The 27,558-nt window shown below is 40.0% G+C and overlaps 1 protein-coding gene across 2 annotated transcripts in view; it reads left to right on the top strand.

Annotated features, from left to right (window-relative positions):
* GPM6A (glycoprotein M6A) overlaps nucleotides 1-27,558 on the top strand; it is a 350,691-nt gene that overhangs the window by 262,982 nt on the left and 60,151 nt on the right. For both annotated transcript variants that reach the window (XM_073606557.1, XM_073606549.1), the window contains exon 2: nucleotides 6,947-7,139. In XM_073606557.1, coding sequence (XP_073462658.1) covers nucleotides 6,947-7,139 — 193 coding nt within the window. The remainder of the gene's footprint in view (nucleotides 1-6,946; nucleotides 7,140-27,558) is intronic.

Below are 27,558 nucleotides of genomic sequence, written 5' to 3'. Positions count from 1 at the left end.
ATCAGGGGGAATCCTGTAAAATCACATTATTGTATTTTACGCTTCTTGGTGCTGCATTGTGCCATATTATGCTTATAATATTTAGTTCCAGTTAATAATGAATTGAATCACATTGTGATTTTTTACGTTTTATCAGCCAGTTGTGTCATGTTGCTGTTGTTGTTTTGTTCTATGCAGATGTGTTGATGTACCTCGTAGTGGCTGTGTATATGACAAATTGTATAAGCGTCATGGCTGTTAGTTTTACTGTAACAAAACAATCTTGTAGATCGACCGCTTAGAGAACATACATCCTGCTCTGAATTTGTGTTCAGGAGAAATATACCTTGATAAATATTACTTTGGACAGCGTTGACCAGATGTTGAATTTATGAACATTTTGTAATGATGAATATTTCTTTTAGCGAAGGCAGAAAATCGATGCATGCTCTGAAAATCAATCCCTGAAAGATAAAATATTGTCTCTGACAGTTATCATTTCTGTATGTACAGCAAAGAGGTTGTGTGTGTGTAAGTGTGTAGTTCATCGAAAGACATCTATTGATTGTATAATTTCTTAATGTTTTCCTTTGAGAGTTGTTAGAGCCTGTTCTATAATGTTTGTTTATGTGAAGGGCAATTACAAACTCCTAGGATTGATCTCTCAATGTATTACTAAAAAGAAAACATGGCAACCGGCTTCCTAAAATAGATGGCATTTAATACATTTATAGGTCATTACATGAAGATGAATGCATTCTTCACATTAGGCATTGTCGGTGGAAACATGAAAATCCTCCAAGTTGTCAGCAGTGTACAAAAACTATTAAAGTGTCACTAAAGGTAAAACATTTTTTTTAGTTTTGGATAGAGTGGAGAAATATTAGAGCAACGGTTAGTTTGTATTGCTGTCTGTGCTCCCGTTAAGAGATTCAGCCTCTTTATTAATCATGTTTACCATTATCATTGAAAAAGAAAGAAAATCACACATTTTGGGTTAATATCAGAGGAGGAATAGAGGGGGACACTTTTTTTAGTGACCCTTGTGACACCGCAGGATTTCCTCACTTTGGAGGGATTCCTTCTCACTTCCTGTTTTGGCTACAGGACAGGAAGTGAGGTGAACTCTCTGCAATTGGACATAGATGGCAAAAAACAGACTGTGTCAAGTGTTGTAACCCTCCCTCCCCCCATTTTCTATCGAAAATGAAAAAAAAAAAGTTTTGCCTTTAGTGACACATTAATTTATAAAAGGATAACTTCTTTTTCACCCTGTTTAAAATGACTTTGTAGGCTTTAAAGTTCTAAATATGCAACCAAGATAGCAAGCAGACACCTGTATTAGACCTTCTCTATCTGCTAAGCTACCACCAGACCACTGATATATATACTATACAGTCTCCCACCTTTTCCCTTATGTGTAACTCCCCTCATTTAGCAACCTCATGTATGTACTCAGCTCCCCCATATTCCATATATACAGTATCTCACAAAAGTGAGTACACCCCTCACATTTTTGTAAATATTACGTTATATCTTTTCATGTGACAACACTGAAGAAATGACACTTTGCTACAATGTAAAGTAGTGAGTGTACAGCTTGTATAACAGTGTAAATTTGCTGTCCCCTCAAAATAACTCAACACAGAGCCATTAATGTCTAAACTGCTGGCAACAAAAGTGAGTACACCCCTAAGTAAAGGTTGAACATTGAATCCCATGCCTACCTATAAGATGAGATTCCATTATAATATCTTATATAAACAAGGGAAGTTTGGACAAAGAATTTCTCTGTATCACAGAGCTAAATAAAACATTTTTCACTGCATAAATTAGGGGTTCATTAACACAAACCAGCAGTACATTCTGACCTTGTAGCAAAGCTTGTCTTGGAATCTTTTCAGTTAAATCACAATTGTTATTGTTCTCGAAATAGCTGAGAACTCAGCAGCACAGTAGATTTTATTATTTTTTTTGATGACAGAGACATCATCATGTTCTATAGAGAAAACTATGCTGTAGAAATAAAAGTACTCATATATTTTAATTCTGTTCACATACAACAGAATTTGGTTATCGTGTTACATAAAAACATTATTGTCTGTACAGTTGAAAAAGTCAAAAGGTCCAACTATTTGACTCACCATAGGAAGGAATTATTCTTCTAGATAGAGTTCATATTAATCATACCTTAATGCTGCATTCACACCTGAGTGTATCGTTTTCGGGTGTTTATTGGGGTGTTTTTTCAGGTGTTTTTTTGGGCGTTTTTTTCTGGCATTTTATCAGTTTTGAGGTCCAAAGGTCCCCAATGTAAAATGCCTGTAATCTGCCTAAAAAGAAGCTCATGTACTTTTTTGAGCTTCAGGCATTTTGCTTCAGGCGACAGAACACTCAAATGTGAACAGGGGCTATTTAAATGAATGGGATTTTGCTTGTTGGGCGTTTTGGAACGTTTGAGATGAGCGTTTTAAGATCTGAAAACGCTCAGGTGTAAATGCAGCTTTAATGCCACTGGAGCTACAGTGTAGAATCAAAAGCAGTCTTAAAGGTACCTAAACAATGCTTCATAAAAATATATTTCTATATAAATTTTTCAGTTTTGTGGAAAATGCAGTGGAATGGAACACAATTTGGGCTAAAGGGTTAAAGTGCATTTTTGCAGGGTAAACAGTAATTTATAAGCAATAAGGTGCCCAGATAGCTTGGAAAAGGTTTGGACTTTGAAATGTACATCTAAAGGCTCCTGTATGACAACCCACACAAGTCCCTCTATTCCCCTCTTCCCTCCCTTCCTGACACTGCAGACCACATAGGGAGGGTTGTAGAAACACAGGCAGTGCTGTCAATCCAGAAAGCAGTGGCCTGGACCGGGTGTGGCCAGTTGCTAACTGACAAGCTACAGGCTTTTGAATCAGGCGTGACAGTGCTGATAGCCACATCTTCTCATCCCACTGTGGTGCAAGCAGTCACAGGCTGCACAAGACTGACAGTGCTTCTCTGAATTCAGGAGCAGTGTAGCATTGTTGTCACATAATCAAAGGAAGCTGCATTAGGTGGACATCACTGGCATGCTCAACAGGTACTTGTGGGACTTTGCAGGGGGGCTAAGAAAAAACCAGAGCTGTGACTCTTCCCTGGTGTTGGATCGTTTTGGACGGCCATGCTCTTGGATGGACCCATTTTGGGCTGTGGTTAAGATCTCTTAGCTGCCCTCTGCATCCCTGCATGTACAGTTGTCCCTTTTTTACCGTTTGGGACCCGTTGGGGTACCAATGCACAATCCCAACGCACCCATTCCTGTATGTAAGCAGGTGCTGTTGTAACCATTGGCTGGAACTGAAGATAGTCAAGGTAGAAGAACATCCCCAGCACACCGTGGATCTCCAATGTAGGTCCAAAGCTTTATTCAGTGATCACATTGTTACAGCAAAGAGCAACATTTCGGAGTCTTGCCGGACCCCTTCATCAGACGTGTGGCGCATTGCTGTAACGATGTGATCGCTAAATAAAGCTTTGGACCCACATTGGAGATCCACGGTGTGCTGGTGATGTTCTTCTGCTTTTACCCTGGGATCGCATCACCACAGTACCAGACTTGTTGTTTTTAACCTTCATCTGAAGGTGTTCTCTATGAGTTATTAGGTGTATTTTTAGTGATACTCGAAATGTGTCAGACAGCTTCTACATTAAGATTGTTACACTTAAACCTATGAGAGTTTTACATGGGGTTTTGTTTCTCTATGATCTAAACCTACAGTGTACGTTTTGAGATACAGTTTTATGTTTTATAATAAAAATGTAATGAATTGTTTTTAGACATATTTTTGGTGCTGGGAAAGACCAGGTAAAATTTGTGTATTGGGATCAGAGGATTTGCGTTCTTGCATTATTGGCCAGTGTGTTGGTTCATTTTCAAGAATAAAGGCTGCATTGTTTGACAGGCGGCACCACCAGTCAAACTTGCCCATTGAGAATAATGTGGTTGCGCCCTCTGGAGAGTGATCCGAACGAGTGTAAAAGATCTCTATATTTTCTTCTGTCAACCCCATGGTCTAAAGTATCAGACTAGAAGATTCTAACAATATATGTGCTTGGATGTAGTAGCAGCATGCTTGAGATCTGAGTTCCATGTCTGGACATTTTGGGCTAGTGATCTTGGTGTCAGGAGCACACAAACACCCATGGTCAAAGCACAGCTATATGCACACACCTGTATAAAACAACATTTATAAATTAAATGGAAGACATTGTATGGAAGTCACAGCATTTCAACCTCCTTCATCTGGTTGTTTCAGGTTTTATAAATCACTTTAATCATCATAGAATTGCTGCTGCTGCATTTGGCTGAGACTTGTAGATGTAGATTCCAAAAACATATAATCATTTCCTAGGTGTGCAAGTGTTGGCTGTTGTTTTTGCACAGTTGACAGAAATAATTATTACCTTCACAAATCATGTGCACAATGCTAGCAACATAACCATTGGTGTTTGAAAAGAAATTGCAATTTAATTTTGCTTTTGTGACCAATGACCCAAAAATAAAATACAAGACTTTGTTGTTTATACTTCTTTTTAAACATCATCATATACATTATAAACATTAAACCTCATAATATTCAAATGCATGCACTAATTGTATGTATGTATATACTGTACAGTGTGTATTGAATGTATATTTAATATTGTATTTTGAATGTATAGTCAATATTTAATATTGGTATATAGCATTTTATGTATTTCATTATTTTTATAACCAGTGTTCCTATTGCTTTTTTTATTACAAATACTGTACTTTCAATATGTAACATTCAGCCTTAAATGCACAGAAGGAGCACAGTCTACCTGCTTAGTATTTAAGATGTATTGTAAAGCCAAGAACACAAACGTGAACTATTGCAGCTTAGATGTAGTGGCCCATTGTCAGTGTAAGTTTCCCCTTGTCAGGCATTCTTGCTTTATTTTCACCTGGTGATTCTGCCAGTAACAGTGTCTTAGGGTGCTCACTCACTATACTATATCAGATGGAAAACCTAGTGCCAAAGTACCTCAATAAGCAGGGTGACTCTGCAGGTACTCAGTAACGGTTTGTGCCAACGTCCCCAAAAGTTGGATTATAGATAAAAAGATTCTAGACATGGGACTTTGGAGGCACAATGGTATTAGACTACAGAAAGTAAATTTGATAAAGGAATTTTATTAGAAAATTATAAAAGACAATGGACACACATAGATTATTTAAAAACAATTCAAGCTGAATGTAAACCCTAATAGTAATACACCGTAAGGATCCTATCCTGCAGATTTGTATAGCATAAAGAGGATTATAAATGTATACATGAATCACTTAGTTCATATATAGGAGAAATACTTCCCCTAGGCATTGAACAGTAGATAGGTACACAATTGTGGCAAACAAAATGCAGCAGGTTTGGTAATCCGCGGTGAAATATTCTCTAGTTGCTCTACATGTTTCGCGTTACGCAGAACGCTTCCTCAGGAGCTAGAGATCCGATTGGGTAAGGTAAAAATGCATAAACCTATCAGTAGTGATTATATGCAAATGATCACAATCTGGTCATGGGTATAAAGTATCTAAATTGAGTTTGGAAACAGCATTCGGCCACAGCCTGGCACCTCTCAAAAAAATGTAGCATCAAGTATCCATAGGAGGGGAAGCATAGACTTCATCATTGTAGTGCCTTAGGTAGATGAGAGGAAGCACAGGGGTGCGTCATCCGATCTGGCAGGGACCGGTGCTGTGGCCAGCATCTACCTAAGGCACTACAATGATGAAGTCTATGCTTCCCCTCCTATGGATACTTGATGCTACATTTTTTTGAGAGGTGCCAGGCTGTGGCCGAATGCTGTTTCCAAACTCAATTTAGATACTTTATACCCATGACCAGATTGTGATCATTTGCATATAATCACTACTGATAGGTTTATGCATTTTTACCTTACCCAATCGGATCTCTAGCTCCTGAGGAAGCGTTCTGCGTAACGCGAAACATGTAGAGCAACTAGAGAATATTTCACCGCGGATTACCAAACCTGCTGCATTTTGTTTGCCACAATTGTGTACCTATCTACTGTTCAATGCCTAGGGGAAGTATTTCTCCTATATATGAACTAAGTGATTCATGTATACATTTATAATCCTCTTTATGCTATACAAATCTGCAGGATAGGATCCTTACGGTGTATTACTATTAGGGTTTACATTCAGCTTGAATTGTTTTTAAATAATCTATGTGTGTCCATTGTCTTTTATAATTTTCTAATAAAATTCCTTTATCAAATTTACTTTCTGTAGTCTAATACCATTGTGCCTCCAAAGTCCCATGTCTAGAATCTTTTTATCTATAATCCACTATACTATATCCATGGAGGAGCAATGGAAGAGCAGCAGTGTCATGTGAGGCTACAAATACCCCCTCCCCCATCCACTCATCATCTATATTACATATTACAATATGGGTGGAATGTTCTGTAGTTCACAGCTGTGAAATTGACAGTGCAAATTTATTTACAGGTTCACTAGATTTCTGGCAGGATCAACATTTATTTCTTTGCACGTAGGACCCCTGTTTGCAATAGAAGTAGTATTCCCAAGCACACCCTTTACAGGCTTTTTGCTGCCTCCCACATACGAAAAGCCTGACGTCAAAAATTCTGAGTAGTAAGAAGTAATGAGTAATTCTGGCTGGATTAGGTAGCACAGAACTCAGATTAAGGTAATTTGAGATAATGAGTAAATCTGCTGGACTGAGCACAGCTGCAATGTTTTCTGGATAGCATTAGTAGCTGATCGAATGTATTTACTAGTTGCATAGAATCACTCTTTATATTAACATATAAATCAATTCTGTACACCAAGGCTAGATCTTAGACTGCTAAAGCAATTTGTTTCCTCCTTTCATAAATGCCATTTCACCTTGTATCTTTCTATTTGTTTTGTTTGAAGGTTGCTTCGAATGCTGCATAAAATGCCTTGGGGGTATTCCGTATGCATCATTGATCGCTACTATCCTGCTGTATGCCGGGGTTGCACTGTTCTGTGGCTGTGGTCACGAGGCTCTCTCAGGCACTGTCAACATTCTGCAGACCTATTTTGAAATGGCAAGAACTGCTGGGGACACACTTGACGTCTTTACCATGTGAGTCATAATATCATAAATTTCTACAAAAGCTAGATACAATTACTGATTATGTAAGTGATAGATGTTTGCATTAGCAATGTGGTTATAGATTCTGCTCTATGATTCTGACAATATAATATATCAATTTCATATTTCTTACCTAAATTTTAACAAACACGTCCATATACTTATGCTATGGCTGATTTATGAAAACTGAAGCAAAAATAAAACGTGGCTGTACTTGTATTGCCTAGCTTAATCAGAGAAATTAAACATCTGATGTGTTGCTATAGAGTGGATCTTTCGTTTCATTTGTTCACTTATTAATAAACGCTACTCAATTTTTAGGGCCCAGTTCACATATATGTGGACAGATGCGTTATGTTAACACACATTGAGGGCTGCTGAGTGTTGTAGTTCAGCCAGGCACACCGTTCTCATTCACCCTCAGGCAGAAAAACAGTCCTTGAACTTTGTTTTTTTTTTATTTAGCGGAAAAAACTTGGATGGGAATGGGATATTCATGAGATGCCCAAACTGATTTGCAGAACAATATAAATGGGACTGACTATATACACCTCCGGTATATACAACTCCAATCTTAAACTCCAGAACATCACTTGCTTGCAGACTATCTCTCCTCAACACCTCCAGAACATCACTTGCTTGTACTTCCCTGACCAGCTAGCACTGATTTGTAGGCCTGACACTGGCTCAGCCAGGCCTAGGGTGAATGCCCTTTGCCGGCAGGAATGCGGGCCCCTTTGGTGTAGCAAAAATGTAGGTAGTCCCAGTGCAATCTGTCTACGTGGCTTCTTTGCCCAGTACCACATCTTCAGGCCCTGCCAGCCCTCCTGGCTGCAGCTGCTTCTCTCTCCACTGCCCATAACACCACAGTCCATCCCACTGGCTCTGCACCCATCTCAGATTGCACTCTCCTAGTCCTCTCAGGCGTGCCTCCCAAGTCCTCTCCCGACTGTGTGTCACTCACCAGCCCTCTTGGATGCGACCTGTTGTTCTTCTCCTGGAGACTTTGCCTGGCAGTGCTCTCCCGCTGTCCTCTCTTGTTCCTGTGCCACCTGTCCAGGACACTTCCGTGTGTCATGAGAAGGGTCCTGTCCACACCCGAGCCCCAGGCCCAAGGTCACCCCCCCGACTGGGGTTTTAATAATGCTTAAAGTGAAATAATAAAAGTGAAATATTCCTTTAAATTTCGTACCTGGGGAGTGTCTATAGTATGCCTGTAAAGTGGCGCATGCTTCCCGTGTTTAGAACAGTCCGAGAGCAAAATTACATTTCTAAAGGAAAAAAAAGTCATTTAAAAGTACTCGTGGTTATAATGAATTGTCGGTCCCGGCAATACCCATAAAAGGAAAAACGGCATGGGATTCCCCCAGAGTCCATTACCAGGCCCTTTGGGTCTGGTATGAATATTAAGGGGAACCCCGAACCAAAATAAAAAAAAAAAAATTGTGTGGGGGTCCCCCCAAATTCCATACCAGGCCTTTTTGGTCTGGTATGGTTACATACCAGGCCCTTCGGGTCTGGTATGGATATTAAGGGGAACCCCGCGCCAAAATTAAAAAAAAAATGGCGTGGGGGCTCCCCTCAAAATGGTCTGTTATGGATTTTATGGGGAACCCCGCGCCAAGATTTTTTAAAAAAATGGCGTGGGGGTCCCCCCAAAAATCCATTGGCCCTTTGGGTCTGGTATGGATATTAAGGGGAACCCCGCGCCAAAATTTTTAAAAAATGGCGTGGGGGCTCACCTCAAAATGGTCTGGTATGGATTTTAAGGGGAACCCCGCGCCAAGATTCATTTAAAAAATGGCGTGGGGGTTCCCCCAAAAATCCATAACAGACCCTTATCCGAGGACGCAACCCGGCAGGCTGCAGGAAAAGAGGGGGGGCGAGAGAGCAGCCCCCCTTCCTGAACCAGAACAAGGCCACATGCCCTTACATGGGGAGGGTGCTTTGGGGTAGCGGCCCCCCCAACTTGTCCCCATGTTGATGGACTTGGTAATGGACTGTGGGGGAATCCCATGCCGTTTTTTTTCAATAACTTTTATGTGTATTGCTGGGACCGACAATTCATTATAGCCGCTAGTACTTTTAAATGACTTTTTTTTCCTTTTAGAAAAGTCATTTTGCTCTCGGACTGTTCTAAACACGGGAAACATGCGCCACTTTACAGGCATACTATAGACACCCCCCAGGTACAAAATTTAAAGGAATATTTCACTTTTATTGTTTCACTTTAAGCATTATTAAAATCACTGCTCCCAAAAAAACGGCCGTTTTTAAAACTTTTTAAAACTTTTTTTGCAGTGATACATGTCCCCTGGGGCAGGACCCGGGTCCCCAAACACTTTTTATGACAATACATATAAGCCTTTAAAATTAGCACTTTTGATTATTCATGTTCGTGTCCCATAGACTTTAACGGTGTTCGAGTGTTCGAACTAATTTTTTGACGGTTCTCATGTTCTGCTGCGAACCGAACCGGAGGGTGTTCGGCTCATCCCTACTCCCAACCCAAATCAAACATCCAGCTAAGCCTGGAAATGTACATACTCTCACAAAAAAAAAAAAAAACATGCACTCTTCTTCTAGCACTCTAGAGGGTGTTACACTTGTGCGTACATTTTTTAATGGTATTGCCCCCTTCAAAAGGGCTGTGCCAAATTCAAGAAAGCCTTGCAACAGTTTTGGTCATTTTACTGACACCTGTGCAAGATACAGGTAATTCTTGGTAGCGGCATTTTAAGAATCTACCTGCAACATATTTTTTAAGAGTTACTGCCAGTTTGTAGATTAGCAAGCTGGTGGTAATTAAGACCAACTCTGAGTTGACATACAAAGGTAGGCCAGCATTCAGAGTGGGACATGTTGTGCTGGAATGTTGTCATAAATATGCAGGATTTCTAGGGTAATTTGGTTTAGGGGCTAAGAAGGGTAGCCTAATGTACTTTTTACTAAAAGTATCCTTCAGTGAATAAAAATTCCTCCCTGGATAACAGTGAACATTTTCAACAGAGAATGGAGCCTTTCATGCTTCAATTTCTTTAATAGAATGTGTTCACCTTACCTGCTGGTTGGTGGATCAATTAAAGTACAGCCTTGACTTCATTCTGTAGAATTTGAGATAACTTGCTGGTCATAATATTATCTGTCACACCTTTGCAATAAATCAGAACTGCTAGTTTGTGGGTAACTTTATAGCTTTGGACATAAAAAAACAATAAAACTCATCAGTTCCGCACTTGTCAGCTTGTCCTAATATTCCCAGAGACACAATTCCACAATGCTCACAAAGCACCTCTACTTCTAGCAGCTCTCAGACAGTGGCACTGGGAATATTCTGAATAGAGCTTAAATATTTAAAAACGGAGTGCGCTGACCTGGTGCTTCATCAACACAAACTTTATTCAGCATGTACCCCTCACATTCAGTAGACCCATGGGCGTACACAGGCTCCTGGGCTCAAGCTGTTGCTAGGCCAGGACTACACATGATCGGACATTGATCGGACATTCAGACAACAAAATCCATGGATTTTTTTCCGACGGATGTTGGCTCAAACTTGTCGTGCATTCACATGGTTGCACAAAGTTGTCGGAAAATCTGATCGTTCTGAACGCGGTGACGTAAAACACGTACGTCGGGACTATAAACGGGGCAGTAGCCAATAGCTTTCGTCTCTTAACTTATTCTGAGCATGCATGGCACTTTGTGCGTCGGAATTGTCCACACATGGTCGGAATTTACGCAAACGGATTTTGTTGTTGGAAAATTTTATAGCTTGCTCTCAAACTTTGTGTGACGGAAATTCAGATGGAAAAAGTCCAATGGAGACCACACACGGTCGGAATTTCCGACAACAATCTCCGATCGCACATATTCCGTCGGAAAGTCCGACCGTGTGTACAGGGCATAAGAATGTTTGTCACCCTTCCCTGGTCTCTCAGCTGGAATAGTGTGGAAGATTTGCCTGGCAACCAGCATGGATTAATGTTGTGTACAAGCTGATGGCTAGCTTACTGAATGGGAGTGGAACATGTTTTATTTGAAAAAAAAGGCTTTTATTTGATAATGCACCTTGTTTTCTTTTTATGTTTTTAAGGACTTTATAGCTTTAGAAAATGTTATGCTGGGGAATTCGGTTGGATAGCTTCAGATAATACCAAAAAAAAAAAAAAAATATATATATCCTTACAGCTTCATTGGCTTGACAAAATATGTATTACAAAGTGTTCTTGAAACAGCTAGTTACAAGCCAGAATTCCCTTTGTATTTTTGCTATTGAATCCAGATTTCAATGAAAATGTATCAATAACTAAATTTAAAAAATGTAAGCTTTAAAGTCATTGTAAACCTTTTACTTTTTTAAATTAAAATAAAAAATATATACTTACCTTACCTGTTATTGCACAGAGCTGCCCTGAACTTTCTCTTCTGGGGACCCCTGCCAGCTCTCTCGGTAACTCCTTTCTTGCGTGTGCTCACATAGTAAGCTGTGTGTTCAGGATGCACCCAAGCTGGTCTGTTTGCCTCCATAGAGGCACACAGTGCTGCTCGGCCACTCCCACCCAATTGGACTGACAGCAGTAGGAGCCAATGGCCCCCACTGCTCTCAGTAAAGCCTGTGAATACAGTAAGAGAGTGAGGCTGCCGGTGGAGATATCGCTGGATCGAGAGAGATGACTGGCAAGTGTTCAGGGATTGAAGGGGGGGGGGGGTTTACAGACAATAGTATGTGTTTTAACTTAATGCAGAGAATGCATTAAGGTAAAAAGGAACAGGTAAAAAAAAAAAAAGCATTTTGCCTTGTGAACCACTTTAAGTATTTTTTTACTGTATCGTAAGAAAATGTGATTAAAGGAAACCAAAATCTTTCACTTTCATATTTTCTTAATCAAAATATGTAATAATTAAATTTCTGATTTGCTACTTGTTCTGGGTCAGTGGTGCAGAAGGTATTGAAGCCAGAGACAAAGAACAAGCATTTTCTAAAGTAGGTCAGCAAGGCAGCCTACATAGCTCCATTATGACAGGTTTCTTTTAAGGCCTTGTCACTATGCCAGTCTGTTGTGGTGCATTACTGCATGCACAGTAACCTGTATTGCATTCATGCAGCACATTTAAATAAAATAGACTGCCTAAGTATGGCAAAAGAAGGAAAGCCGGGTCTACACCTTTTTTCTTAATACCACGCACATGTGGGTTGTGGTAACCACAAGTTTATTGGCACTTATTGTATTTGTGTGTCAGAGTGCTATTCCAAATGATGGGCTGCACAATACTCTGCACAGAATGCTATGTGTTACTGGGCATTGTAGTTATTAAAGCTTTTCTACGAAGTACTGAAGTGCATAGTTATAAAGCCAATCAAAAAAGAAAAAATATTTACATTTGTATATGTAAAAGAATGTCATGACTTTGCATGATTTAAATGACCAGAAAAATGAAGTGTAAAATGTGCTCTGCTACATTTAAATATTTGCATTCCTGATAATCCTATTAACATTGAGTGAAATATATCCGCATTCATAAGAATCCAAGCCACACTGCAAGCGTCATCTTGTAAAAATCTCCTGTGTTTGTATTTTACTGGCTTTAGCTTTTTACACAGTGTTCTTTTTTTTCTTTTGCACAATCAAGTGTTCTGAATAGTTAATACAGAACAGAGCTGTCATGTGCATTAACCATATCTCCAATAAGTACAATTATGTTTTCAACGTACATCCGTACATTAGTACATTGTCTAGGGATTAGATAGCAGAGTAAGGGATGTGGAAGTTTTCAGTAAGTTTACTCGCTTGCTGTAAGTCTTGGGTTATGTGCATTAAATATTCTCTTGGGGCAGGGGGGTAGGATTATCCATCCAGAAGTTCTGCTTTTTCACATTGAGTTGTACAAATATACTATACTTACGTGTAGAGAGAAAAAAAAAACAGGTTTATTCACTTAACCAGCAATCCATTACAGTTCATTGATTGGTTGTGTGTTTTTTTTTTTGTTTACTTTTGCCAAGAAAATTTCAAACAGTCCAATGATAAAAAAAAAACAAAAACAAAGAATGGGTAAAGGTGGCACAATTGGTACCCGCGTACATGGGATTGCGGCAGCAGGCGTTTCCTGTCATTTCTTTTTTTTATGTTTGGTATTTAATTAAAGTGGTACTGGTCCTTTAAATTGTTGGGGCTTACCTGTGCAGGTAACTTGTTAGTGGCTAATTTCAAACTTGTGACTTCATAGAACCTTGTGGAACACCTGTGGACCCCTGCAGCATCCGAGGATTCTTGCTGTTGGCTGGACACTGGATTAAGCCCCCACACCCACCCATCCCAGGCACTTTTTGTGGTTTTGTCACTTTTGGATCAAGGGGGGACTTTGTTTATGTATAAATGAGGTTTTGCTCCAGTCCTTTGACTGAGCATTTTGTTATGTTACGATTATTTGATGTTTGTATGAATTGATTCAAACCAATAAAGTGCCGCGGCCATTGTTTATGTCAAATTTCTGTCTTATTGTCTTGATTATTGAATTAGGGGTGCTGGGGGGTGCTGCCTGTGATTCCATGAATAACTATATCACGAACATAAGCTTGTTTAATTTTAGACAGACTTTCTTACCCCATTCATTGCTAGGTAGCCTAGTCCCCAACTAGGCTGCCACGAGAACATGAGGGCAATTGGACTATCACGGTACAGTAAAAGCAATACATTTTTGAATAATATAACAGAGATATAAAAATTACAAAGGATTTTATTGATGCCAAAAAACAAATCATCATTTACAGATAAAAACATGGTAGCGGTACAAATATATCACCAGTGAAAGGATTGACCCCCAAAGGGGAGAATCACAGTAGGACAATAGATCACAGATGTCTTTTTCCTCGACTAGTTTCGCGGACAATGGCCGCTTCATCGGGAGGGTGTCTATGATAGGATCAAAAAGATAATGTAATGGTCGAAAGGCAAAAAAGTAAGGGCTTGTGATGCAGCATCATGATTAATAAAAGTGTTGATGAGGATAAAAAGGGGGAAGGAGCAGGGCTGCTTACCCAAGTCCCAGCGGCCACCAGGCGCAGAGCGCTGCTACCAAAGGATGGTCTCCCGCAGCGACTCGGGGGAGCCACAAAAAAAACGGCTGTCCCTGCCCCCCCCCCCACCTTATCGCTCCCATTTTATACCACCCGCCAGCAAAAAAACCCCATTGACCATATGTTCTGTGCGGGGTGGCCTCTTATATTACTATAACTACTCTCAGTCTACTACTCTACAAGTTGTAACCATTAGCCTTCATGCAACCATGTACCTTAGATGTCCATTGGTTGGGCCAGACTAATTCTTCTACCTTATTACAGGCTACCTGCCTAATCTTTATCATGATGCACCCCATCATGTGTTCCAGTCCTCAGCCCCTTGATACCTTGGGCCTCTGTCGTGTCTTAGGCTGCATTGGCTTCATAGGATATTCTTCCTATTCACCATTCATTAATTATATTTATTTTTTGTGCTACATTTTAATTTTACTTCCGTTTAATTAATTTTCATTGATTCTTTATTTGTTAACTACCCCCTTTCTTCATATGCATAATCGAGCCTTGCTGCTTCCCCCCCACCCCCCCTTCCCCCCTCCCCTCCCTCCCTCCCCTCCTCCTGCCCCATGATAGGCGCTAGCGCGGGACGTTCCACCTGTGTCCTTCTGCGGCGGCTCGGTGAGCTCCCTGGTGGAGGGGTCGTCCTGTTCCTGGGGCCACCCATCCTCTTGTACTGGCCTTGGCAGGGACCTCGTCCCCTAGGCCATAGGGCCAGTGCGCATGCGCATGCGTGACTACCTCGCACGTGCGCTGTGCGGGAGCTCTGACCCTGCGACGTCAACATCGCATGGTTGAGAGCTATAAATAACAGGCTACAGCCTGTACACTGACGCTCTGGAATCGGTCACCCGGGATCTTTTTGTCTCAGTCAGCCCTCAGTAAGTCATTTTAATCACACAACCTCATTAAAGCCATGTTGCCCCTTACCCTTAGGCACCGACACTGGCTTGTTTAACTATGATACCTTTTCGTTCTTTTCCTTATAAGTGACTCTGGTATGGGTGGATAGCCCTACCATGCCTCCATCCTTTGCCTACGATTTATTAGTGCTCTAGACTTTGGCCATACAATGGCATCACCCCCCTAGTAGGATTGCCTCTCCCGGGACCCCCATATATTTTTTACATCATTACCAGGTATATGCTGCTTCCCTATCCACCTCAATTGCATCGTTTTTCACTCTCCTCTTCTTCTGTTTATCACTTTTTCCTTTCTGCCTTTTTTCCTTTTCCCCCTCTCTCCCTCCCCTTTTCTTTCTCCCCCCTCTCTCCTCTCCTTTCGCCTCGTTCTTGGTGTCTTTTTGTCTCCCCTCTCTCTCGTTTCGTTTCCTCTCTTTACTTCTCTTTCACTTGGTCTTGTTTCTCTTTTCCCTTGTACCTTCTTCCTCTCTCCCTTTCTGTCTCACACTCACTCACACCATGCACTATATTTTCACTTCCCTACCTCCATGTACCCCACAATTATTACACTCAATGGTTCACTTCATTCTTATTTATTTATTTATTTTTTATTTTCACCTGTGTCTCTCACTCACCATTTGATTTTTCTTTTTTCACGTTTTTTTCACATTGCTTTATTGCACATTCTGCCCACTTCACCATAATTCCATCACTTTCATTTTTATGTCAACCTCACATTTATTTTCACCTTCTCATTCATTTTTCACTGGCCCACAATTATGGCTTAGTAAGTCGCCAGCATATTACTTCATTTATCCAGATTCCGGTCGTCATTATTTGTGGCTCCCCCGAGTCGCTGCGGGAGACCATCTTTTGGTGGCAGCGCTCTGCGACTGGTGGCCGCTGGGACTTGGGTAAGCAGCCCTGCTCCTTCCCCCTTCTTATCCCCATCAATACTTTTATTAATCATGATGCTGCAGCACAAGCTCTTACTTTTTTGCCTTTCGACCATTACATTATCTTTTTGATCCTATCATAGACACCCTCCCGATGAAGCGGCCATTGTCCGCGAAACTAGTCGAGGAAAAAGACATCTGTGATCTATTGTCCAACTGTGATTCTCCCCTTCGGGGGTCAATCCTTTCACTGGTGATATATTTGTACCGCTACCACGTTTTTATCTGTAAATGATGATTTGTTTTTTGGCATCAATAAAATCCTTTGTAATTTTTATATCTCTGTTATATTATTCAAAAATGTATTGCTTTTACTGTACCGTGATAGTCCAATTGCCCCCATGTTCTCGAGGCAGCCTAGTTGGGGACTAGGCTACCTATTTTTCTATTCAATTATTCCTGGATGATGGTACAAGTCCGTACCAATCCCTATTTTGATTACCCACCTTAGAGGCCTTATTCATTTTCTATTTCCCCATTCATTGCTAGATAAATAACCATTCTATACAAGGGCCCAGTGCCTACAGAAACACGAATGACGATATAGTCATATGTTATATAGCAAAGAGCAAGGGGATTTTGAAAGGACTCGCTTAAAAATAAAAATGTGTCAAACTCATTAAAGTGTCACTAAACCCAGTAATATGAAAATAGTTCATCTACCCCCCCCCCCCCCACAGTGCCCACAGCTTATAAATCTTCTTTTATATTAAAATACTGTCACTATATACCTTTTTGGCTGATCTGTATACCATGGTCAGTGATAAACTGCACATAGACAGTGCAAGAAGTGAAGGATCTGTGCATACAGGATAAAGCAGCATTTTTATACAATACAGAGGATTAACCCCTTAAGTTCCACAGTGAGTATAACAAGCACGCTATGCTGCATATACAGACAGATTTTACTATTGTGTGTTTAGTAAAACTTTAAGATCTTCACAAAGAAGTGTGGCTCTCTTTTTGAGGGAAAGGAGATAACTTCTAATTTGAAATAACTGATTTGCTAACAGCCTAATATTTTTAGTGACCAAAGCTATTTAAAAAAGTTAAAGCTTCAACACTGTACCCCTCCTACACACTTTTTCTTTAGTACATTCTCCCATTCCTATCTTACACGTTACTCTTTCTTTCTTTTCTCTTTTCTTTTCGTTTGCCTTTTAAAATGTAGTGAAGGATCAGAGCTGAAGCTTTTACATATTTTACTACTACAATATTTACTCCAGCTATCCGTTGCCTAATACTTCTCCAACATATGGATATTACACATGATTTTTCTTGCTTCATATGCTAAAGTCATTGGCATGCATCTTTTTCAGACTATACCTTGGACAGCATGTGATATATGAAACATATTACTTTATTATTTCTCATTAATGCACTAGCATATGTACAGACTCTACACTTGTCTTTGTAAAATGTTTTAAAAAAATTACCAAAAAAACCCTCATTGAGAATGAGATATTTTTAGCTCCTCCAGCAGATTTTAACTGAAGTTCCCTCTCCTCCTTGACCAATCATAAATGTTAGCTGTAATAATGACATGAACCAATCTTAATTCACTGTTGAACAACCAATTCATCCCCCCCCCCCCAGTTAAAAGTTCAGGTTGATGAAAGGTGAACCCAAAGGGGTACTAAAATCTCATATAACTTATTTGTGGATTAGTTGAAAGAAATACACTATGTACAAAGTTGATTTTATAAATAGATATTCTGTTATTTCAGCTATTCTTTTATGTTTGCTTTATTCCACAAAAATGTTGGTTATGTAGTATATCACTTTATCTTCTTATATGTCTCAGATCTGGCAAGGTTTAAAAAAGTTCCATTGAGGAAATCTTATTGATCACTTCTGTTTCAATCTTTCTTATTAAAGATTTTGACAAAAAGGTATAAGATAGACATATTAGAAATAGTAATCCAAAGACTTATTGATCACTTCAATCCCAAAGCCTTCCAAACCATTGTGGCAGAATGATAAAAAGCGATCAGCGCAACTTAATAGACTTAACTATTAAGTTGCGCTGATCGCTTTTTATGTTTCACCAGTTTTGTGCACTGCATACACTTTAGATGTAGCTGCAATTTATTAGATTAGACTGATTCACTTGATAGGGCATACACTGTTTATTTATTTCCATTGTGGCAGAATGTGTTTTTTCATATTTTTAAAACATGTTTTAGGTTTGCACCTTATAACTTTTACTTACGTACTGTATCCTAACACAATATGCATTTTTCAGGACATATGGGGTTAATTTACTATAGGCAAATAGGTCCATCACTTTGCAAGGGTATTTTCCTTTAGCTTATTGAAGGAGGTGAAGCTCTGCATAATGTCCATTAACCAATCACGTGCAAGCAAAAATAGTGTATTTGGATATTCTTTGTCAAGTTACACCACATTTAACCACATTTACTAAGCTGAGGGAAAATATTAATATATATAAATGATTGCAAAATATAAATTCCCTTACAAAATGAAAGTTATCTTGCAGAGTTAAAGCCTATTTGCCTTATTGACCTTATTTGCCTAAATTGACCCTATAGGGCTTCGATTTAGTAGAACATTTCCATACATTTTTTAATAAGAAAGGACAAAAAAGTAGAGAAAGAATAATTTTCCTTTATTTCTTTTTCCAAGCAACTTGTAGACAATTAGTGCAGTGTCATTCATTTACCTCAAATATGACTGGTAAACTATCCTGATTATAAGGATATCACGATGTGATCCTAATGTAACATAGTGAGATGGTAAAACTCAAAGGCCAATTCTGCCAAGCAAAACTATTTTACTTTTGCAAAAATTCTGAATATCAATATTCACTGTTGCATGACAAGTACATATTCAAAAGTCAGAGAGCTACATTGACACCTTAAACCAGCAGGCTGCATCTGTGCAAGACTATGAGTAATAAAGTCTCTAAAACATTTTTTTTTAAACATTTTGGTTTTTCCAGTATGCCCGTTCGACAGAAGCCGGACATTCTGCCAGACAGGCAGGTGTACACACAAGCTGAATGTCAGCTGGTTTCTGTTATACCGGCCAGTATTCGACCGTGTGTACAACTTTATTCTAGTTACAAATGTTTATCCGCTAGCTGCAACTACCTCTATTTACAGTTGTTGGATATACATTTGTAACTAGAATAATATACCGGTTCAGAAATTCCCTAAGGAGTTATATTAAATAGAAAGTGTCAAAAATTTGGCATTACTGAGTAACAATGTACTTAACTTCACTTTAGTTCAAGAAAACCTAAGGTGTAAAATACTTACCTAATCCAACAATGTTAGCTCTCAGTAGCAACCAACATCAGGTCAGTTTTCATTTTAAGTTGCATGGTTCCATAGTGAGTCACATTGAGAAAAAAGTCTAGGTCAGTTTTTATTTAAAATTGCATAGTTCCATAGTGAGTCACGTTGAAAAAAAGTCTATCTAGTTCAACCAAGAGAAAAAAATGATTAAATAAATAGAAAACCTCCTTATACACAATCCTTTACCCACAGTTGTTCCAGGAAAAGGCAAAAAACACAAAGCTAACACGGAAGAACAAGAAGCATGGTTCAGTTTGCTCCAGTGAGGGAAAAAAATACTTCCTGATCCCCCAGAAGGCAATCCGATGTTCCCTAGATCAACAATCTCTGGTGTTAATGCCTATAAATGTTAATATCCAGTTATATTTTGTGCTTTTAGGATGGCATCCAGCTGTTTTTTAAAACAATCCACTCTGCTGGCCAGAACTAGTTCTTGGTAATGGTGATATCTTTGAAAGGTAGTAAATCTTATCTATAATATTACAATATTATGTTGTACTACATACCTGTTGGACACTGGGTTCACTTTAAAGCTACACTACACAGGCATACTACTTAAACAGACACAGTCACTTTTCCCATGAAGGGTGATGTAGTAGCATCTCTGCAAAGGGCGATCCCATATCCCCCTCAGTACTAACCTTATCTGTGCTCCCTTACAGACCCTTGCTGCTCCACAGCCAATGTTGATTTTTGCTGTGTAAGTACCCCAGTGGAAGAAGTAAATTACTTCCTATTCAAGCGACAGTGCTTAGGCCTAGAGATTACCTTTTACGCCTAAGCACCTTCAGAAGGCCAAGGAGCAAAAAGCTGTATGGTAGAGCAGGTAATATCAAAGGATGTCCTTTGCAGAAACACTGTTATTTTGCCCTGCATGAGTCTCCCCTCATCAAAGAATGGCTCCTCAACTTTGCTAACCCTCTGCTACTGTGCCAAGTTCTATTACCCACTTATGTGTTATGAGTGTAGCAAGTCTCTAGCTCACAATACAGTCACCTTATAAACTAGAACAGGAACAGAGCATTTCACTTTGTGCCTGTCATTATCATTAAATCTCAACTTCAGACAATATTTTGTTATCTTAATCATACATTACAGGACACATTACAGGGCAGAATATACACCATTCAGGATATTAGACATTGACAAAGCTTTAGGAGATATGCCCCCTGGGTACCTACCCTATAACCCTACCCTACTCTTTGAGTTCTCAGTTTTGTGCTAGTGTTGACGAAGGTTGTGGACCTTTTTTCACTCACTGTATTCTAATGCCAGCATAGTAGCAGTGTATCCAGATTGGTGCAACCTTGGTAAAACCTTGGGGGCCATACCCCTAATCCACACTGTAAGGATGGCCTGTAATGTTGCTTCAGGTGCTGGGTCCTGTGTGGACACTAACCTTGGCACTTCATGCAATGCGTTGACTTAGTCACAGGTACTACACAGGTCCAGGGCCACTGTCTATCACTTTGAAACCCAGTTCCTAAAGACTCCTTCAGGGATATGCCCACTGTGACAGAGGAAGCCTGGACTCTATTCCAGATTCTAAATCCAGCATCGTGAACAGGTAAGACAGGGTCTCCCTGTATTTCTGAGCGTTACTATAAAAAAAACAGGGCTATGTTTGCAATGTATTAACTTCACAGTGCAAACGTTTTAAACTTGGCGCTAAAATTCAACCACTCAGAGCTTAGTCTTGGGTGAATGAACAGATGTTACACCACACCACTAGTCGCACACTTTAACAGCACTTCCGCCTAGAGCTCCACCTATAGGAGCGACCTTGTTGACTAGGCAGAATTCTATGAATCTATGTCACATTTTGACAGATTACAAGTTTAATACAGCCATTTTTGTCCCTACATAGTTAAATATATAGTTTAGTTGAAAAAAAAGCCCATCCAGCTCATCCTACAGAGAAAAAAAAACAAAAAAACTGACAAATTGAAAACCTCCATCCAGATACACAGTCCTATAACCACAGTTGATCCAGAGGAAGGCAAAAACCCATTAAAGTATGATTCAATTTGCTCCTGCGGGGGCAAAAAATCCTTCCTGATCCTCCAAGAGGCAATCGGATATTCCCTGGATCACCTTTACCTACTATTATTGTCATCCAGTTATATATATCTACTGAGCTGGCCAGAACCAGCGCTTGAGGAAGTCTATTTCACATTTTCTCAGCTCTTATTGTGAAGAAGCCTTTCCATATTTGGAGGTAAATCTCTTTTCTTCCAGATGTAAAGAGTGCCCCCTTGTTCTCTCTGATGACTTTAAAATGAATAACATCAAGTGACTAACACCAAGTTCACCATATAGACCACTTATGTATTTATACATGATGATCATATCCCCTTTAATTTCCTCTTTTTAAGAGAATAAATTCAGGTTAGCTAATATTTCCTCATAGCTGAGCTCCTCCATGCCTCTTATCAGTTTAGTTGCCCTTTACTGCACTTTCTCCAGTTCCCCAAAATCCTTTTTGTGAACTGGTGCCCAAAACTGAACTGCATATTCCAGATGAGGTCTTACTAATGATTTGTACAGGGGCAAAATGTCTCTTTCTCTGCAGTTCATACTTCTTTTAATACAAGAAAGGATTTTGCTTGCTTTGAAAACCGCAGCTTGGCAATACATGCTATTATTAATCATCTGATCTACCAGAACACTCAAATCCTTCTCCACCATTGATTCCCCCAGTTGTACTCCCCCTAGTATGTATGACATGTACATATTTTTAGTCCCTAAGTGCATAACTTTACATTTATCAACATGAAACCTCATTTGCCACATAGTCGCTCAATTAAACAGTGCATTGAGGTCAGCCTGTACTTTGGAGATATCCTGTAAGGACATTATTCCACTGCATAGCATTGCTGTCATTTGCAAAGACTGAAATGGTACTTTTAATCCCAGACTCTACAGTATATCATTTATAAATGTATTAAAAAGTAAGGGACCCAACACTGAACCTTGGGGTAAACCAACTTAGACTATTCAGTGTGTGAGTCATTAATCATTACTCTGAATATGGTCTTTTAGTGAATTTTCCAAGCCTGTAGACTTTACCTTGCACATCAGCTGTGTGTAGGGAACTGTGTCAAACGCTTTTTCAAAATCCACGTATACTATAATCACAGCCACTCCTTTGTCTAAGGTTTTGCTTAACCACTCTTAAAAAGAAAGATTAATTTGACAACTTCTGTCTCTCATGAATCCATGCTGTCTATTACTTAAAATATGTTTTTTCTAGCAAAAACGCATCTATGTGTCTTTTATTAAACTCCGCAGTTTCTTCCCAACTATAGAAGTTAAACTAATAGGTCTGTAGTTATTTGGTAAAGACTTTGACCCCTTTTTAAATATAGACACAAATATAAGCACAGAGTCATTAAAGAGTCACTAAAAATTAGAAACAATGGCTTTAAAATGACAGAGCTCAGTTCTTTTAGGACACGAGGGTGTATGCCATCTGGTCCAGGTGCTTTATTCACCTTTATTCTGCCTAAATATTTCTGTACCATATTTTGAACCATAATGGTTCATTTGGGGCTATGCCGGTATCATCCCCATTATGGACTTGAGCTCACCCATGCTCCTTTGTATACACAGAGCTAAAGAAGGTATTTAATAAATTTGCCTTCTCTTTGTCACCCATTTTAGATTATTTTGTAAAAGCCCTTCATGCTCAGACCTGACCTTTTTACTATTAATATATTTGCAGATTTTGTGAGGTTTTTCCTACTCTCTTTTGCAAAATGTCATTCATTTTGAATTTTTGCAGCCTTGATTTCCTTTTTACATATTCTCTTATATTCTTTGTAATGTCTAGGGCTCAAAAAGGCCACACCTCTTTCCCTACACCCGCTTCTTAACCAAAATTGGATCCTAATTTTCCAATGCTAGAGGATGCAGACACAGATGAAAATTATTGGATACGAGGATAAAAAGAGGATAATGAGGAAATAATGAAAAGGAGGCTTCGGAAGATTTTTCTCCCCACTATATTAAAGAGCGAGTTTAGTTCAACGTGCTTGCTAATTTGAAAAACTCATTGCCTCTGTTTGCAAAAGACTTGGCATTGTGCAAGCTGACTCTCCTCTGCCTTGCCATGAACCTTTAAGTACAAAACCCTGAAAAATATTCCCTGTTTATGAACAGATAGTAAGTGCAGTCTATGATGACTGGGTCACTCCTGAAAAAAAATCACTCCTCCTACAATCTTTATTGAAGTCTATCCAGTGGATAAAGAGTTCACAAAGAAGTGTGCTTTTCCTGTAGTTGATCCTGCTGTCTATCTCCCAACAAACATCTCACTGTACCTATTGAATATGCTCCTTCATTTTAAGGTTCTGCATATATAAAGTTTTTGAAGCTCCTAAAATCTCACTTTAATCTTTCAGGCCCTGCCCTGCAACCAGCTCCTGCTGCAATTTCAGCATATCAAACTGCAGCTAACAGGACTAGGACAATAAACATCTAACGTGACCCTGTATTTCAGAATTGTGCTGTTACACAACAAATACAACAGTTACACTCTGCTGTACATTTCTGTGTAGATGCCCTAGAATATGGCACGAGACAGATTTCCAGAATGCATCTAATCTCTATTTACATGCACAGAATCTTATGGATAAAAACACGGATAGCTGAAAGGGGCCCTACATGGATAGCTGAAAGGGGTATGTCTTTCCAAGGAAGACATGTGTTCGGTAAGGCATTTGATGAATTTATCAAAAATGGGAAGGTTTAACTTTCAGGTCCCAAAACCTCCTTCTCCCGGAACACCTTCCTCTTCAAAATCAAGAGCACCTGTCGGCTTTAACGAGGCTTCAACCTCAAAACCTAAGATCAGCCCTTCCTTTCGGTGTGAGACTTGGCCCATCATGGTTACCAGGTGTTTCCCCAAAGTCCTTTTCACAATGAAGGGGCACCCTTACTCCTAAGGTCACAGGGGCATCTGTTACAGTTTGCCTCTCTCTGTGCCACAGATGTCTTTGACCCGTGTGTTTAATCAGTGCTTTCAAAAGGGTACAAAATAGAGTTCAAACCTACACCACCTCACCACTTTCTTTTTTCAAATCATCGAAAAACTGCCCAAAGGCAGTTCCACCTCCAGGGAGTCGCTGCCAGAAGTGCCACAAGACAGTTTCAGAGGTTTCTATTCAAACCTGTTCATGGTACCAAAGCTAAATGAGGGTATTCTTTCTAAACTGGATTTCAATTCTCTCAAAAAATTCCATAAAATTCCAAGATTTCGCTTGGAATCTGCATGGTCAGTAATTTCCTCTCTGAGACAAGGTGAACACATGGCATCTGTGGACAACCAAGATGCTATCCACATGTTCCCAATTACCCATCTCATCAGCTCTTTCTGCATTTCATTTTGGAGGACAGCCCCTTCCAGTTTGTTGCATTGCCCATTGGCCTATCCCCTGTTCCAAGAGTTTTCACAAAGGTCTTAGCATTCTGCTTGCCCTGCTCAGAACTCACTTAATCCAAGTCACAGGCTCTGTAGATTACCTACTTCTGAAGGACTCATCTTCCTTTCAGCTATCTATAAAAGTCTAGCAAACCATTCAGATGCTCCATGCCTTTGGCTGGGTGACAGTTTTTAATAAATCTGCTCTCCAGCCTTCCCTTCACCTAGAATGCTTGTGTATGGACCTGGACACATCTAACAGGAAAAAAAAATATTTCTCTAAGTGCACATGTGTGAATCCTGAGATCCAGGAGGCATTTCACATTAGGATTCTCCATGAGAATTCTAGGTCTATTGGTAGTCTCCTTCGAAGCAGTACTATTCCCCAATTCCATTCAAGAACTCTCTAACAAAATATCTTGTCAACCTGGAACACGCAGGCTCCATCTCTAGATTTGCCAATGCTCCTGTCCAGCCAAGCAAGGAACTCCCTATCTTGGTGCATCACCACCCCAACCCTAGCAGTTGAGGAATCTTTCCTTCCTTATCACCAAAGATATCACAACAGACACAAGTCTCTCTGGGGGCTGGGGAGGAGTCTTCCAATCCTAGTAGTTCAAGGAACCCTGTCTTTTTGAGCAGCCAATCTTCCCATCAACATCTTAGAGCTCAGAGCAGTTGGGATGGCCCTGTAGCACTGACTCCTCTTCTGAAGGGACACCCAATAAGTGCGCAGCCGGAAAATGCCACAGCAGTTGCCTACATTAACCATCAAGGGGCATCAGGAGTCTTATTGCTTTGAAGGAAGCGAACCAGATCATCTCTTGGACACTCACTTTCCAATGATTTCTGATGTCCACATTCCAGGAGTGCACAACTGGAAAGCAGATTACTTCAACCACCATCGCCTGAATCAGGAGGAATGGACTCTTAATCCAGATGTCTTCAATTGGGCACGACAGAAATGGGAGATTCTAGATGTGGACACCCTAGCCTTCAGATTCAACAACAAACTGTTTCTGTTTGTTGCCAGAACCAGGGATCCTCTAGCTTTAGCCTCAGATGATAATCCCCTGGTCTCAGCTAAGGCTAATTTATTCCTTCCCTTCCCTGCAAACCCTACCTTGTCTACTCCCAAAAATAAAGCAAGAAAGGAAAATGGGGATTCTAAATGCACCAAACTGACACAGAAGAACCAAGTACACAGACATAATCTGACTTTTAGCAGAGGACCTCTTCCAAACAACCCAGATTTGCAATCTCAAGGCCCTCAATTCCATCCTGCTTCTCAGTCTCTGGCTTTAATGGCATGACTGTTGAAACCCAGGTGTTAAAAGATAGAGGGGTCTCTGAGTCTGTGATTCCAACCTTGCTAAAAACAAGACAAGTCTCTTCCAGGCAGATATATTATCACACCTGGAAATATTTTTTTTAGCTGGTTTGAAGAAAGGCATTTTAATCCCATAAATTACTCTTTACCTCAAATTCTGTCCTTCCTACAGTCAGGTCTTGACCAAAACTTGACCTCAGGTACTCTTAAAGATTAGGTCCTTATCCATTCTCTTTCAAAGGCTTCTGGATTTAGTCTCCCTTATAAAAAGCTTTCTTAAGGGTGTATCTTGTATTAAGCTCATCATGCAGCATCCTTTGCCGTCTTGGGATTTCAACTTGTTTTTTTTACCCTGCAGAAATCACCTTTTGAACCTATCAGGTATATCCCCCTAGAAGATGTCATGCAACATGGCCTTTTTGGTTGCTATAACATTGGCCAGAAATGTTTCTGAACTGGTGGCCTTTTCCTGTTAAGAGTCTTTCCTAATTTTTCACAACGACAAGGTTGTCCTATGTCCAAGGCGATTTTTTGTTTCAAAAGTGGTCTCACCATTCCACCTCAATGACGACATTGTTCACCCATCCTTATGTCCTGCTTCTAAGCATCCTAAGGAAACCTCTCTATAATGCCTGGACGTAGTCAGAGCCATTAGAGTATACCTTGTAAACCCGATTAATGAAATTTGAGCTGAGCACATATATCTGCAGTGTTTTCTTATCTCTCTCCAAAGCACTATGTCCCATGGCTTTCTTCTTCTCCATTCTTCTGTTATCAGCATGATAACTTCTGCCAAGTTCTCTGAAACATGGGATAAAACCAGCCTGAAATTTGTGTCAGGGAGGGTGCTATAAATAGATTAGCAGAAAGCTGCTTTACTTACAGCACAGCTCTGAAAGCCTCTGCCTATCGGGGGGGGGGTGCCTTTCCTCCAATCAGCTGTCTCCAAGTGTACTCCAAGACTTCTCTCACAGTGCAGAATGAGGAAGTGAAAATTCTAACATGATGGATGTGCATTTCCTAAACAGTATATAAAGCTGAAGACAGCAGATATACATGTGAAACTTATGTAGGGAGATTTGTTTAATCTCTGTGTATCATCTGAGGCTCACTTCACTGGGTATATGTGAGGGTTTATATCCACTTTGAGGCTACTGATCCAGACAGGTGGATTCCCTCTTTGTCCTTTTCTCCAGACCCTGCAAAGTCCACCACTGCACGATGGATACAAAATTTGATTGCAAGAGCTTACAGTCTCAAAGAGAAATCTCCTCCTATGCCTCCTCCACCTTCTACATGACCATTTTACCAGATTTGTGGGTGTTTTTCATTGGCATCTCAGCAGCAAGCTTCAGTAGCCCAGTTGTGTAAGGCCGCCATCTGGTATTTTGTTCATACTTTT

The sequence above is a fragment of the Aquarana catesbeiana genome, linkage group LG01, assembly GCF_042186555.1.
Source record: "Aquarana catesbeiana isolate 2022-GZ linkage group LG01, ASM4218655v1, whole genome shotgun sequence".
Taxonomy (NCBI): Eukaryota; Metazoa; Chordata; class Amphibia; order Anura; family Ranidae; genus Aquarana; species Aquarana catesbeiana.
Note: the sequence above shows the minus strand (reverse complement) of the source record. Positions and strands in the feature narration are given on the sequence as shown.